General features: G+C 38.6%; 1 protein-coding gene across 1 annotated transcript in view; it reads right to left on the reverse strand.

Annotated features, from left to right (window-relative positions):
* PTN (pleiotrophin) overlaps nt 1-17,299 on the reverse strand; it is a 265,024-nt gene that overhangs the window by 82,238 nt on the left and 165,487 nt on the right. Inside the window, exon 4 of the mRNA XM_053718989.1 lies at nt 14,127-14,288. Coding sequence (XP_053574964.1) covers nt 14,127-14,288 — 162 coding nt within the window. The remainder of the gene's footprint in view (nt 1-14,126; nt 14,289-17,299) is intronic.

Below are 17,299 nucleotides of genomic sequence, written 5' to 3' on the forward strand. Positions count from 1 at the left end.
TTGTTATGCGCAGTTCATTCTGTATACAGCATTACAGTGCAATCTGTGTCTCAGTTCTATAGTCTGGATGTTACTACAGTAATTGTCACTATTTTACAGGTACAGTATTTATTGAATACTAATTGAATACTGTGCTGTGCTTGTGTTAAACTAAATGTAGCACTATTGCACCCCTAATATATGTTAGTTCAAACATGTTTTCAAGTCTTTAAACACACTGGCAAGTGAAAAGAAAGCTTAAACTGCCTTGTTTCACTTTAAGGCGGTTTTCACTTTAATAATATAATAATGCATAACAGACATGCACTCCAGATTCCAATTGTAAATACACCTGGAGTGCAACAAAAAAAATTGTACAATAGTGAAAGAGAGTGCACTCACCAGGACTTTTCAATCAATTTTATTTCTTAACCGTTAATTTTTTCGGGGAGTTTAACTCCTTTCTTTTGTATGCCTGAGGAAAGGGTTAAACTCACCAAAAATGTTAAGGAATAAAATTGATTGAAAACTCCTGGTGAGTGAACTCTCTTTCACTCTTACATATATAGTATCTCCCAAAAGTGAGTATACCCCTTACATTTTTGTAAATATTTAATTAAATCTTTTCATGTGACAACACTGAAGAAATGACACTTTGCTACAATGTAAAGTAGTGATTGTACAGCCTGTATAACAGTGTAAATTTGCTGCCCCCTCAAAATAACTCAACACACAGCCTTTAATGTCTAAACCGTTGGAAACAAAAGTGAGTACACCCCTAAGTGGAAATGTCCAAATTGGGCCCAGTTAGCCATTTCCCCTCCCCGGTGTCATGTGACTCGTTAGTGTTACAAGGTCTCAGGTGTGAATGGGGAGCAGGTGTGTTAAATTTGGTGTAATCACTCTCACACTCTCTCATACTGATCACTGGAAGTTCAACATGGCACTTCATGGCAAAGAACTCTCTGAGGATCTGAAAAAAAGAATTGTTGATCTACATAAAGATGGCATAGGCTATAAGAAGATTGCCAAGACCCTGAAACTGAGCTGCAGCACGGTGGGCAAGACTATACATTGTTTTCACATAACAGGTTCCACTCAGAACAGGACTCACCATGGTCGACCGAAGAAGTTGAGTGCACATGCTTAGCGTCATATCCAGAGGTTGCCTTTAGGTAATAGACGTATGAGTGCTGCCAGCATTGCTGCAGAGGTTGAAGGGCTGGGGGGGTCAGCCTGGCAGTGCTCAGACCATATGCCGCACACTTCATCAAATTGGTCTGCATGGCTGTCGTCCCAGAAGCAAGTCTCTGCTAAAGATGTTGCACAAGAAAGCCTGCAAACAGTTTGCTTAAGACAAGCAGACTAAAGACATGGATTACTGGAACCATGTCCTGTGGTCCGATGAGACCAAGGTACACTTATTTGGTTCAGATGGTGTCAAGCGTGTGTTGTGACAACTAGGTGAGGAGTACAAAGACAAGTGTTTCTTGCCTACAGTCAAGCATGGTGGAAGGAGTGTCATGGTCTAGGCCTGCATGAGTGCTGCCAACACTGAGGAACTACAGTTCATTGAGGGAACCATGAATGCCAACATGTACTGTGACTTACTGAAGATACTGAAGATACTTACCTCCAAGATGACCACTGCCTTGCTAAAGAAGCTGAGGGTAAAGGTGATGGACTGGCCAAGCATGTCTCCAGACCTAAACCCTATTGAGCATCTGTGGGGCATGCTCCAATGGAAGGTGGGGGAGCGCAAGGTCTCTAAAATCCACCAGCTCTGTGATATTGTCATGGAGGAGTGGAAGAGGACTCCAGTTGCAAACTGTAACATTGATAAATAATATATTAATACCCCCATCAGTGAAGCTCTGGTGAACTTCATGCCCAAGAGGGTTAAGGCAGTGCTGGAAAATAATGGTGGTCACACAAAATATTGACACTTTGGGCCCAAATTTGACATTTCCACTTAGGGGTGTACTCACTTTTGTTGCCAACGGTTTAGACATTAATGGCTGTGTGTTGAGTTATTTTGAGGGGACAGCAAATTTACACTGTTATACAGGCTATACACTCTCTACTTTACATTGTAGCAAAGTGTCATTTCTTCAGTGTTGTCACATGAAAAGATATAATAAAATATTTACAAAAATGTGAGGGGTGTACTCACTTTTGTGAGATACTATATATATATATATATATATATATATATATATATATATATATATATATATATATATATATATATATATATATACACACACATAAACATACATTTATATTTGCATGTGTGTATATGTGTATGTTTGTGTACATTTGTATGTTCAAACATACATAAAACAGAAAAAATATATAGTGCAAAATACAACTCTCTCTCATACACTTCAAGTGTAGTTATTTTGCCACTTCAAGTTGTAAAGTGTTTTGAAGCATCTTTTCCACAGTAAATTTATTTTGTGTTCTACTGTATATAAGATGAGAAAAAGGCTTAACTCTTCCATGATTGGGATCCAGTTGCCTTAAAGAGTTAAGTGGCGATCCTTTGCTAAACTCTTCCTCCTGTTTTTTGTGTCAGAGATAATCCCTGCAAGGCTTCAGGGACGCACACAGGAGGATCTCAAAGGACTTCATTAAATACTGAAGCCAGATCGATGGGAAAGAAAATGAGTTTGTCTGGTGAGGTGCTGCAGGAGGTGACATGGAGAGAGCTCCGAGGGGTCACAGGATGACAGCCAGAACTGTCAGCTGTGCTGCAGAGCGTGGGGAGAAGGTCAGCGCTGAAGAGATGGAATCTCAACATTTGCTGCAAGTTACCATGCCACTCAAGCAAATTATAGAGTTCCATTACACTTGTGCCTCTCCTCCAAGGTTAGGGAACTTTATAATAGGTTGACCATACTACCAGTTGAAGGAAATAATACATTTTCTAAAGCTTTTCCACATAAACAAATGTTTTGTTAGTTCAATGTAAAGGAGGATATGTTTATTTGTGTTTAGATTTACAGGTGCATTTTCCTTTTTTTAAAACAGATCACATACAACTCTTAAAGGTTTCCTATTTAGCAACTAAAATCCAAGCAACACTAGGAGCTACAAACTGTAACACTGATAAATAATATATTAATACCCCCATCAGTAAGAACTAATAACCCTGGGGAAATTGTCCCCTCCCACTTAAAATAACATAAAGCCTTATCTCCACAGTGCACAAGTTGTCCCTCCCCTCCAATAATAACTAATAAAGCAGCAGAGTTGCCCCCACACCAAAGAGAACTAATGTATTTGCTGGCATTGTCTTCCCTAGCAATGGCATCTGATACAGTTGCTGCAGTACATTGCAACTAATAATAAGAAGCAGAGTTGTAGGAAAACAACCAATGAGACCTAATAAATCAGTAAGATTTGTCCCTCCCCACCCATGAGAACTAAAGAATCTGCAGAAATTTTCCTTTCCAGCCAATAAGCGCTAATAAAGTTTTGGTATGTGCCCTACGGCACCAAATTGAAATGCCAATGCTGTGAAAGTTGCTCCTTTTCGCCAATTATATTTTACACTAACATAATAGTTATCCAAGTCAACTATTACACATTTTAGAGCAGTATAAATAATTTGTGCATATTTTCTGCAGTTTTCCACATTAAAGGGACGCAAAATCCAATTTCTTTCTTTCATGATTCAGATAGAACATGCAATTTTAAGCAACTTTCTAATTTATTCCTATTATAATTTTTCTTTGTTTTCTTGCTTTCTTTATTTAACAAAACAGGAATGTAACCATAGGAGCCGGCCCATTTTTGGTTCAGCACCTAGGTAGAGCTTGCTGATTCGTGGCTAAATCCTACTCCCTCATTAGCTCCTCTCAACTTTAGCTTTTTCCGTGCGTTGGGTAGTGCATGTATTACAAGTTGAAAGTAAAAAGCCGAAGTTAGAATATCGCAACCGCATTAACATATTCCAAAATAGACTTCAAATAGACTTCAATGGAGAGCGAAAAGTGTGGGGAAACACTAACAATCAACAAGTCACGCAAACCCGATCACGTTTTCTCAAGTGCGCTAACCCCACATGAAATTCTAATATTGCACATTCCAATGTTCTCCACATGTTCTATATATAAAATATCTTTTGGTAAAAAATATATATATATATATATATATATATATATATATATATATATATATATATACAGTATATAGATAGAGAGAGAGATAGGTATATACAGATATATATAGGAACATATTCCCTTATGTGAAGAACATTGGAATAAGAAATATTTACAGTAGATACACAGTTTTATACTTCATTTAATATAAATATTGCATAAATATATTTTTATGTTTTCAGCTACTTGACTGCAAAGGAACCTTTTTCAAATGGAGGCCGTGAAGACTAAGGGGCATATGTATCAAGCTCCGAATGGAGCTTGATGCCCCGTGTTTCTGGCGAGCCTGCAGGCTCACCAGAAACAGCAGTTATGAAGCAGCGGTCACAAAGACCGCTGCTCCATAACCTGTCCGCCTGCTCAGAGCAGGCGGACAGGTTATAGAGCAGCGGTCTTTGTGACATTGCCGCAATTCAACCTAATCGAGTACGTTCGGGTTGATTAACACCCCCCTGCTGGCGGCTGATTGGCCGCGAGTCTGCAGGGGGAGGCGTTGCACCAGCAGCTCTTTTGAGCTGCTGGTGCAATGCTAAATATGGCTCGACGTATTATTGCTCGACGTATTCAGCGATGTCTGTCAGATCAGGTCCGACAGACATTGATAACTTAGAGGCCATAGTGAACACTTCTCACACCCCATACTTAAATACCCAAATAACCAATTACCTAAAGTGAAAGCAGTTGATCATGAGCGGGACCGTGCAGTACTCGCAGGCACCCCATCTTACCACACGCTGGACTGCAACATGCCAAGTGCTGACGTCAACAGTCCGCACCAGTGCATACAAGTGACAGCGTGATCGGTTGTCATGGTGACGGGTAAATGGGGACATTACCCGGAACAACGTGCTGAGAGATAGTACGAGATAATGGTCATGATCATACATAAAAACAGAAGTACCAACAAGGTAATGACAAACTAAAATAAATAAAAAATGTGAATATATTTAGAACACATGTAATTGAGCATATTTCACAACTAGCTCTAACAATAGCGGACCACTTTATACCCCATGGTATCAATGCGACCACTAATGAAGCCAGCCCAAAAAATTAACTATTAAAGCAGACAGAATGGATGGGGAGACTAAACTCCCTTCATCCCTTATCTATACAAATGTATGCTAATGAGCATGGTCAGAAAAGGTGGTAAAACCTAGTGATACCTATGGTTTTCATTATTGCTGGGTCAGTCTGCCCCTGCCATTCCAGACACAAGTTAAATGTTTTCACACATTGGGCTAGAAGTGGAGTATAAAAATATTAGTGCTATTGAGCGCTCTCAAGTTAATTAATAGGGCCCCTATTCTTACGTTCATATAAAAAGTTGGAAGTAAAAAAATTTTGTCTGAGCAAAAGCCTCAGGTGCGCTAATATCTGGAGACTTCTATGGGAATAAAACACATATAAACATAAATACACATGTATACAAATATACATTATAGCCCTTTCAATTCAAATACATTGTCTTATACCATATACCTCTTAACCCTACAATTTTCTTTTTTATATATATATATATATATTTATATAAATAATTTTTATTAGATAGTGTATATATGAGTGTAACTGTTAATTTTACTGTATTAATGTACTGTTTAATGCAACTTTTTCTTTTTTAGCCCTGTACACAAACCTTCAGTCACGCTAACCCAACAATCTTAGGCCTAGATTTAGAGTTGGGCGGTAGCCGTCAAAACCAGCGTTAGTGGCTCCTAACGCTGGTTTTTACCACCCTCTGGTATTTGGAGCCAGTCATTAAAGGGTCTAACGCTCACTTTCCAGCCGCGACTTTTCCATACCGCAGATCCCCTTACGTCAATTGCGTATCCTATCTTTTCAATGGGATCTTTCTAACGCTGGTATTTAGAGTCGTGGCTGAAGTGAGCGTTAGAAATCTAACGACAAAACTCCAGCTGCAGAAAAAATTCAGTAATTAAGAGCTTTCTGGGCTAACGCCGGTTCATAAAGCTCTTAACTACTGTGCTCTAAAGTACACTAACACCCATAAACTACCTATGTACCCCTAAACCGAGGTCCCCCCACATTGCTGCCACTATATTTAAATTTTTTAACCCCTAATCTGCCGCTCAGTACACCGCCGCCAACTACGTTATCCCTATGTACCCCTAATCTGCTGCCCCTAACACCGCCGACCCCTATATTATATTTATTAACCCCTAATCTGCCCCCCATAATGTCACCGCCAGCTACCTACAATTATTAACCCCTAATCTGCCGACCGGAGCTCACCGCTATTATAATAAATGTATTAACCCCTAATCCGCCTCACTCCCGCCTCAATAACCCTATAATAAATAGTATTAACCCCTAATCTGCCCTCCCTAACATCGCCGCCAGCTACCTACAATAATTAACCCCTAATCTGCTGATCGGAGCTCACCGCTACTCTAATAAATTGTTTAACCCCTTAAGCTAATTCTAACCCTAACACTAACACCCCCCTAAGTTAAATATAATTTTTATCTAACGAAATAAATTAATTCTTATTAAATAAATTATTCCTATTTAAATCTAAATACTTACCTGTAAAATAAATCCTAATATAGCTACAATATAAATTATAATTATATCTTAGCTATTTTAGGATTAATATTTATTTTACAGGCAACTTTGTAAATATTTTAACCAGGTACAATAGCTATTAAATAGTTAATAACTATTTAATAGCTACCTAGTTAAAATAATTACAAAATTACCTGTAAAATAAATCCTAACCTAAGTTACAATTAAACCTAACACTACACTATCAATAAATAAATTAAATAAACTACCTACAATTATCTACAATTAAACCTAACACTACACTATCAATAAATAAAGTAAATACAATTCCTACAAATAAATACAATTAAATGAGCTAACTAAAGTACAAAAAAATAAAAAAGAACTAAGTTACAAAAAATTAAAAAATATTTACAAACATTAGAAAAAAATTACAACAATTTTAAACTAATTACACCTACTCTAATCCCCCTAATAAAATAACAAAGACCCCCAAAATAAAAAAATGCCCTACCCTATTCTAAATTACAAAAGTTCAAAGCTCTTTTACCTTACCAGCCCTTAAAAGGGCCCTTTGTGGGGCATGCCCCAAAGAATTCAGCTCTTTTGCCTGTAAAAAACAACAACATACAATACCCCCCCCAACATTACAACCCACCACCCACATACCCCTAATCTAACCCAAACCCCCTTAAATAAACCTAACACTAAGCCCCTGAAGATCTTCCTACCTTGTCTTCACCATGTCAGGTTTCACCGATCGTTCCAGGCTCCGAAATCTTCACCCAAACCCAAGCGGGGGCTAGACATCCATCATCCGACGGCTGAAGAAGTCCAGAAGAGGCTCCAAAGTCTTCATCCTATCAGGGAAGAAGAGTAGATCCGGACCGGCAACCATCTTCTTCCAAGCGGCATCTTCTATCTTCATCCGATGAGGACCGGCTCCATCTTGAAGACCTCCACCGCGGACCCATCTTCTTCTTCCGACGACTTCCCGACGAATGACGGTTCCTTTAAGGGACGTCATCCAAGATGGCGTCCCTCGAATTCCGATTGGCTGATAGGATTCTATCAGCCAATCGGAATTAAAGTAGGAAAAGAGCTGAATTCTTTGGGGCATGCCCCACAAAGGGCCCTTTTAAGGGCTGGTAAGGTAAAAGAGCTTTGAACTTTTGTAATTTAGAATAGGGTAGGGCATTTTTTTATTTTGGGGGTCTTTGTTATTTTATTAGGGGGCTTAGAGTAGGTGTAATTAGTTTAAAATTGTTGTAATTTTTTTCTAATGTTTGTAACTATTTTTTTATTTTTTGTAACTTAGTTCTTTTTTATTTTTTGTACTTTAGTTAGTTTATTTAATTGTATTTATTTGTAGGAATTGTATTTAATTTATTTATTGATAGTGTAGTGTTAGGTTTAATTGTATTTCATTGTAGGTATTGTATTTAATTAATTTATTGATAGTGTAGTGTTAGGTTTAATTGTAACTTAGGTTAGGATTTATTTTACAGGTAATTTTGTAATTATTTTAACTAGGTAGCTATTAAATAGTTCTTAACTATTTAATAGCTATTGTACCTGGTTAAGATAAATACAAAGTTGCCTGTAAAATAAATATTAATCCTAAAATAGCTACAATATAATTATAATTTATATTGTAGCTATATTAGGGTTTATTTTACAGGTAAATATTTAGATTTAAATATGAATAATTTATTTAATAAGAGAATTTATTTCGTTAGCTAAAAATTATATTTAACTTAGGGGAGCCTAACGCACTGAAAACTCTAACGGCTAGATTTAGAGTTTGGCGGCCAAAGGGGTGCGTTAGCTACGCGTGCTTTTTTTCCCCCGCACCTTTTAAATACCGCTGGTATTTAGAGTTCACAGAATGGCTGGGTTTTCAGTGCGTTAGGCTCCAAAAAGGGAGCGTAGAGCATAATTTAACGCCACTGCAACTCTAGATACCAGCGGTGCTTACGGACGCGGCCAGCTTCAAACATGTGCTCGTGCACGATTCCCCCATAGAAAACAATGGGGCCATTTGAGCTGGAAAAAAAACCTAACACCTGCAAAAAAGCAGCGTTCAGCTCCTAATACAGCCCCATTGTTTTCTATGGGGAAACACTTCCTACGTCTGCACCTAACACCCTAACATGAACCCCAAGTCTAAACACCCCTAACCTTACACTTATTAACCCCTAATCTGCCGCCCCCGCTATCGCTGACCCCTGCATATTTTTTTAACCCCTAATCTGCCGCTCCGTAAACCGCCGCTACCTACATTATCCCTATGTACCCCTAATCTGCTGCCCCTAACACCGCCGACCCCTATATTATATTTATTAACCCCTAATCTGCCCCCCACAACGTCGCCTCCACCTGCCCACACTTATTAACCCCAAATCTGCCGAGCGGACCGCACTGCTACTATAATAAAGTTATTAACCCCTAATCCGCCTCACTCCCGCCTCAATAACCCTATAATAAATAGTATTAACCCCTAATCTGCCCTCCCTAACATCGCCGACACCTAACTTCAAGCATTAACCCCTAATCTGCCGACCGAATCTCGCCGCTACTGTAATAAATGGATTAACCCCTAAAGCTAAGTCTAACCCTAACACTAACACCCCCCTAAGTTAAATATAATTTTTATCTAACTAAATAAATTAACTCTTATTAAATAAATTATTCCTATTTAAAGCTAAATACTTACCTGTAAAATAAACCCTAATATAGCTACAATATAAATTATAATTATATTATAGCTATTTTAGGATTAATATTTATTTTACAGGCAACTTTGTATTTATTTTAACCAGGTACAATAGCTATTAAATAGTTAAGAACTATTTAATAGCTAAAATAGTTAAAATAATTACAAAATTACCTGTAAAATAAATCCTAACCTAAGTTACAATTAAACCTAACACTACACTATCAATAAATTAATTTAATACAATACCTACAATTATCTACAATTAAACCTAACACTACACTATCAATACATTAATTAAATAAAATACCTACAAATAAATACAATTAAATAAACTAACTAAAGTACAAAAAATAAAAAAGAACTAAGTTACAAAAAATAATTTTTTTTTTACAAACATTAGAAAAATATTACAACAATTTTAAACTAATTACACCTACTCTAAGCCCCCTAATACAATAACAAAGCCCCCCAAAATAAAAAAATGCCCTACCCTATTCTAAATTAAAAAAGTTCAAAGCTCTTTTACCTTACCAGCCCTGAAAAGGGCCATTTGCGGGGCATGCCCCAAAGAATTCAGCTCTTTTGCCTGTAAAAAAAACACATACAATACCCCCCCCCCCCAACATTACAACCCACCACCCACATACCCCTAATCTAACCCAAACCCCCCTTAAATAAACCTAACACTAAGCCCCTGAAGATCTCCCTACCTTGTCTTCACCTCACCGGGTCCCGATCTGTCCAGAAGAGGGTCCGAAGTCTTGATCCAAGTCCAAGCGGGGGGCTGAAGAGTGACGTCCATCCTCGGGCTGAAGTCTGGATCCAAGCGGCGGCTGAAGAAATCCATCATCAGGCTGAAGTCGGAAGTCCATCATCGGGATGAAGTCTTCTATCAAGCCGCATCTTCAATCTTCTTTCTTCCGGAGCGGAGCGGAGCCATCTTCTTCCCAGCCAATTCCCGGATCCAACCTCTTCAAGCGACACCTACTAGCCGAATCAGCCAATAGAATGCAAGCTCAATCTGATTGGCTGATTGGATCAGCCAATCGGATTGAACTTGATTCTGATTGGCTGATTCCATCAGCCAATCAGAATTTTCCTACCTTAATTCTGATTGGCTGATAGAATCCTATCAGCCAATCAGAATTCGAGGGACGCCATCTTGGATGACGTCATTTAAAGGAACCGTCATTCGGCTAGTAGGCATCACTTGAAGAGGTTGGATCCATGTCGGCTGGGAAGAAGATGGCTCCGCTCCGCTCCGGAAGAAAGAAGATTGAAGATGCGGCTTGATAGAAGACTTCATCCTGATGATGGACTTCCGACTTCATCCTGATGATGGATTTCTTCAGCCGCCGCTTGGATCCAGACTTCAGCCCGAGGATGGACGTCACTCTTCAGCCCCCCGCTTGGGCTTGGATCAAGACTTCGGACCCTCTTCTGGACAGATCGGGACCCGGTGAGGTGAAGACAAGGTAGGGAGATCTTCAGGGGCTTACTGTTAGGTTTATTTAAGGGGGGTTTGGGTTAGATTAGGGGTATGTGGGTGGTGGGTTGTAATGTTGGGGGGGGTATTGTATGTTTTTTTTTACAGGCAAAAGAGCTGAATTCCTTGGGGCATGCCCCGCAAATGGCCCTTTTCAGGGCTGGTAAGGTAAAAGAGCTTTGAACTTTTTTAATTTAGAATAGGGTAGGGCATTTTTTTATTTTGGGGGGCTTTGTTATTTTATTAGGGGGCTTAGAGTAGGTGTAATTAGTTTAAAATTGTTGTAATATTTTTCTAATGTTTGTAAATATTTTTTTATTTTTTGTAACTTAGTTCTTTTTTATTTTTTTGTACTTTAGTTAGTTTATTTAATTGTATTTATTTGTAGGTATTTTATTTTATTAATTTATTGATAGTGTAGTGTTAGGTTTAATTGTAGATAATTGTAGGTATTTTATTTAATTAATTTATTGATAGTGTAGTGTTAGGTTTAATTGTAGATAATTGTAGGTATTGTATTTAATTAATTTATTGATAGTGTAGTGTTTAATTGTAACTTAGGTTAGGATTTATTTTACAGGTAATTTTGTAATTATTTTAACTATTTTAGCTATTAAATAGTTCTTAACTATTTAATAGCTATTGTACCTGGTTAAAATAAATACAAAGTTGCCTGTAAAATAAATATTAATCCTAAAATAGCTATAATATAATTATAATTTATATTATAGCTATATTAGGGTTTATTTTACAGGTAAGTATTTAGCTTTAAATAGGAATAATTTATTTAATAAGAGTTAATTTATTTAGTTAGATAAAAATTATATTTAACTTAGGGGGGTGTTAGTGTTAGGGTTAGACTTAGCTTTAGGGGTTAATCCATTTATTAAAGTAGCGGCGAGATTCGGTCTGCAGATTAGGGGTTAATGCTCGAAGTTAGGTGTCGGCGATGTTAGGGAGTGCAGATTAGAGGTTAATACTATTTATTATAGGGTTATTGAGGCGGGAGTGAGGCGGATTAGGGGTTAATAACTTTATTATAATAGCGGCGCGGTCCGGTCAGCAGATTAGGGGTTAATAAGTGTAGGCAGGTGGAGGCGACGTTGAGGGGGGCAGATTAGGGGTTAATAAATATAATATAGGGGTCGGCGGTATTAGGGGCAGCAGATTAGGGGTACATAGGGATAACTTAGCTGGCGGCGGTGTACGGAGCGGCAGATTAGGGGTTAAAAAATTTAATAGAGTGGCGGCGATGTGGGGGGACCTCGGTTTAGGGGTACATAGGTAGTTTATGGGTGTCAGTGTACTTTAGAGCACAGTAGTTAAGAGCTTTATGAACCGGCGTTAGCCCAGAAAGCTCTTAACTACTTACTTTTTTCTGCGGCTGGAGTTTTGTCGTTAGATTTCTAACGCTCACTTCAGCCATGACTCTAAATACCGGCGTTAGAAAGATCCCATTGAAAAGATAGGATACGCAATTGACGTAAGGGGATCTGCGGTATGGAAAAGTCGCGGCTGGAAAGTGAGCGTTAGACCCTTTAATGACTGGCTCCAAATACCAGAGGGCGGTAAAAACCAGCGTAAGGAGCCTCTAACGCTAGTTTTGACGGCTACCGCCCAACTCTAAATCTAGGCCTAAATGTAGCCATTAGGTTGCACTCGTGTTTAATTTTAATATTGAATGCTCGCTGATGTTAGCGCGCCACTTGTAATCTAGCCCTGCATGTGTGTGAAGCATCATCCAAACAGCATTTTGAAGCTTGTAATTTGTGTTATAAAAAGCTACCTCATGACATCTATCTCAATGTCCAAATGTGCGGTCCGTTTGCAGGCATGCGATAAATTAGTGTTCCACTTGTAATCTAGCCCTAAGTGTAAAAGTTTCACATCTAAATATCTCAAAAAAGGTCTGATTTACTTCATATTCTTATGGCCTAGATATTGGCCTCTATTTAACAAGGTCTGGCGGACCTGATCCGACAGTGCGGATCAGGTCTGCCAGACCTCGTTGAATACAGAGAGCAATACGCTCTCCGTATTCAGCGTTGCACCAGCAGCTCACAAGAGCTGCTGGTGCAACGCTGCCCCCTGCAGACTCGCAGCCAATGGGCCGCCAGCAGGGGGTGTCAATCAACCCGATCGTACTCGATCGGGTTGATTTCCGGCGATGTCTGTCCGCCTGCTCAGGGTAGGCGGACAGGTTATGGAGCAGCGGTCTTTGTGACGTCCGCTGGTTCATAACTGCTGTTTCTGGCCATCATAGATAGGCCCCATTGTCTGAGGTAAACTTTATCCAAATTAATCATTCTATCACATTATGAGAAAACAGCTTTTAACATGGATAGCTCATTCAAACGTAAACTGTAGTCATTAAAAGAGGAAACAACCTTGCTAGTGCTATTTGCCTCACACATTAAGTGTGACCACTTTTTTAATTATTATTTGTTTTGTTATTTTTATTATTTTATTTTTTTTTCATTTTTGGCAAATACTTTGGGGCCAATTTGTTTCCGTGCAAGCCTTCAGGCTCGTCTGGAAACAGAAGTTATGAAGCAGTGGTCTAAAGACCGCTGCTCCATAACTTGTCCGTCTGCTCTGAGGCCACGGACAGACATCAACCCGATCGAATATGATTGGGTTTATTGACACCCTCTGCTAGCGGCTGCAAATCTGCAGGGGGCGGTATTGCACCAGCAGTTCACAATAATTGCTGGTGCAATGATAAATGCCAACAGTGTATGCTGTCGGCATTTATCGATGTGCGGCAGACATGATATACTACTTCGTATCATGTCCGTCCGCATTATAATAAATATACCCCTTTGTCTTTACACATTTGAATTATTTTAGATAACTCAAGTAGTATAAACTTTCCTACTTTATATTTCAGTTTTCTATCAAATGTGATTATTTCTATGCATAATTTTGAAGACTGTATATAATAAATATTTTAATTATGTACAAATATTATTTTTTAATACATATTTCCTCATGGTGACACTTCATCAAAAAAGCAGGTCCCATTAAAAATAGATTAACCCCAGTTGGGATATCCATAAAGTTTAGACTGACTGGAGTTAAGAAACTGTGGAATGGCAGTTTTAAACCTACTTGCCAATAGTTAAAGGATATTCCTTCTTGAGCAAAGATAACCCAATATCCGGCTGCTCATGTAGCATAATATCCCCACTGTTGAGACCTGTATATGGCTACTGAAGACCATGTTAACCTGGATAAGGGTTAAACTCACCTTGAGGTTTGGGTTTGGTGGTCTTTCCACATGTCTTAGACAAAGTGACGGTTTTTGAGCATTCTGCATTGTGCAGGGCCCTTTTAAGGCTTCCATTTCTGATCTTCACTCCTGTCTCAGGATCACATTCACCCCACTCCTGAAACTGGTACTTGCACTCAGCTGATGGAGGAAGAAAAAGAGGTTACATTGTTTTATTCATTCTAGAGTGCAGCACATCAACTTAGAAAAACAAAATGAGGCAATAATAATGATTGATACAAAAATAATCCTCCTGAAAGATCTTGAAGTTACTCTTGGTATTTGTTTTTGCTCTAAAGTGTGCTGTAGCATATAATTAACTCCAAAAATAATGTCTGAGCCCAAAAAGGAAAAGCACACAAGGAATGCAATTCAGCACAAAAACTATGTGCACAAATTAAATGACAACTGTACACCAATTTTCATATAAGTGCATGTAATAGACACTACTATAAAGAAGAATATGCACAGATACTGATATAAACATCAAGTATAAAACATTTTAAAAACTTGCTTACAAGCTCCCAGTTTAGTACTGTTAATAAGGTTAGGCTGGGACACCAAGTGAAAGGGGCTGGTAAAACAAGAAAAACAGACACTCCCCCTCCCCCCCATCCCCTGCATATGAAAAGACAGATTACACAAACAGGAGCAGCAGGAGTCTGTAAACATGTGTATACGTCTGATAATCATCACAATGTTAATAAACAATAAGCTAAACTGTACATTGTTACAAAAACACTCCCAGATGGGCTATATAAATGGATCATCTACAAAACATTTATGCAAAGAAAAATCTAGTGTACAATGTCCCTTTAACCTTTATCTTTACATTATTAAAAGGCCAGCAATTAGCAAAAATGTCTGCCTTGCTGTGGGTTAAAGTGGTAAAGAATGAAATCAGGGACAACTTTATGGGGCCTAGTTATCAAGCCGTCAACCTCAAATACGCTGGAATTCCGCAGCGTATTTGTGGCGAGGCTGATTCGCCTTAGTTATCAAAGGCTCGAGACCGGCAAAAGTAGAATTTTGTGACGTAAACTTCGATCCGCCGGACTCAGTCCGACACAGATCGATTCTTACGTCACTCCAGATGTTCCGCACACAAGTGCGGCACAATCTCACTACTTTTGCTAGTTATCAAAAAACTAGCAGGTACGCTCGGCACTTTTACGGCCCAGCGTACCTGGTTTTCAAACCGCCACCCCTGGAGGTGGCGGATCCCATAGGAATCAATGGGAGTCTGACCATAGCGAAAGTACAAGTTCGCTGCTGACAGACATCCCATTGATTCCTATGGGAGCTGTCTACACCTAACACCCTAACATGTACCCCGAGTCTAAACACCGCTAATCTGACCCCCCCCTACACCGCCCCAACTAAATAAAGTTATTACCCCCTAAACCGCCGCTCCCGGAGCCCACCGCAAGCTACTCTATACATATTAACCCCTAAACCGCCGCTCCCGGAGCCCACCGCAACTATAATAAATGTATTAACCCCTAAACCGCCGCTCCCTTAACCCGCCGCAACCTATATTAAATGTATTAACCCCTATCCTGCCCCCCCTACACCGTCGCCACCTATAATAAATTTATTAACCCCTAATCTGCCCCCCCTACACCGTCGCCACCTATAATAAATTTATTAACCCCTATCCTGCCCCCCACTACGCCGCCACTGTAATAAAATTATTAACCCCTAAACCTAAGTCTAACCCTAACCCTAATGCCCCCCTAACTTAAATATTAATTAAATAAATCTAAATAAATTAACTCTTATTAAGTAAATGAATCCTATTTAAAACTAAATACTTACCTTTAAAATAAACCCTAATATAGCTACAATATAAATAATAATTATATTCTAGCTATCTTAGGATTTATATTTATTTTACAGGTAACTTTCAATTTATTTTAACCATGTACAATAACTATTAAATAGTTATTAACTATTTAATAGCTTACCTAGCTAAAATAAAGAGAAATGTACCTGTGAAATAAATCCTAACCTAAGTTACAATTACACCTAACACTACACTATACTTTAATAAATTATTCCTATTTAAAAATAAATACTTACCTGTAAAATAAACCCTAAGATAGCTACAATGTAATTAATAATTATATTATAGCTATCTTAGGATTTATATTTATTTTACAGGTAACTTTGTATTTATTTTAGCTAGTTAGAATAGTTATTAAATAGTTATTAACTATTTAATAACTACCTAGCTAAAAGAAATACAAAATTACCTGTAAAATAAATCCTAACTTAAGTTACAATTAAACCTAATACTACACTATCATTAAATTAACTAAATAAACTACCTACAAATAACTACAATTAAATACAATTACATAAACTAACTAAAGTACAAAAAATAAAAAAAGCTAAGTTACAAAAAATAAAAAAGTAAGTTACAAACATGTTAAAAATATTACAACAATTTTAAGCTACTTACACCTAATCTAAGCCCCCTAATAAAATAACAAACCCCCCCAAAATAAAAAAAAATCCCTACCCTATTCTAAATTAAATAAATTTCAAAGCTCTTTTACCTTACCAGCCCTTAAAAGGGCCATTTGTTGGGGCATGCCCCAAAAAGTTCAGCTCTTTTGCCTGTAAAAGAAAAATACAACCCCCCCCCAACATTAAAACCCACCACCCACATACCCCTAATCTAACCCAAACCCCCCTTACAAAAACCTAACACTAATCCCCTGAAGATCATCCTACCTTGAGTCGTCTTCACTCAGCCGAGCCACCGATGGAACTGAAGAGGACATCCGGAGCGGAAGAAGTTAATCCTCCAAGCGGCGCTGAAGAAATCTTCCATCTGATGAAGTCATCATCCAGGCGGTGCTGAAGAAGTCTTCGATCCGGCCGATGTCATCTTCAAAGAGGCGCTGAAGAGGTCTTCTATCCGGGCGAAGTCATCTTCCAAGCCGGGTCTTGAATCTTCCTTCCGCCGACGCAGAACCACCTTCTTCACCGACGGACTACGACGAATGACGGCTCCTTTAAGGGACGTCATCCAAGATGGCGTCCCCTCAATTCCGATTGGCTGATAGGATTTTATCAGCCAATCGGAATTAAGGTAGGAAAAATCTGATTGGCTGATGGAATCAGCCAATCAGATTGAGCTCGCA

The sequence above is a fragment of the Bombina bombina genome, chromosome 6, assembly GCF_027579735.1.
Source record: "Bombina bombina isolate aBomBom1 chromosome 6, aBomBom1.pri, whole genome shotgun sequence".
In the NCBI taxonomy this organism is placed as follows: domain Eukaryota; kingdom Metazoa; phylum Chordata; class Amphibia; order Anura; family Bombinatoridae; genus Bombina; species Bombina bombina.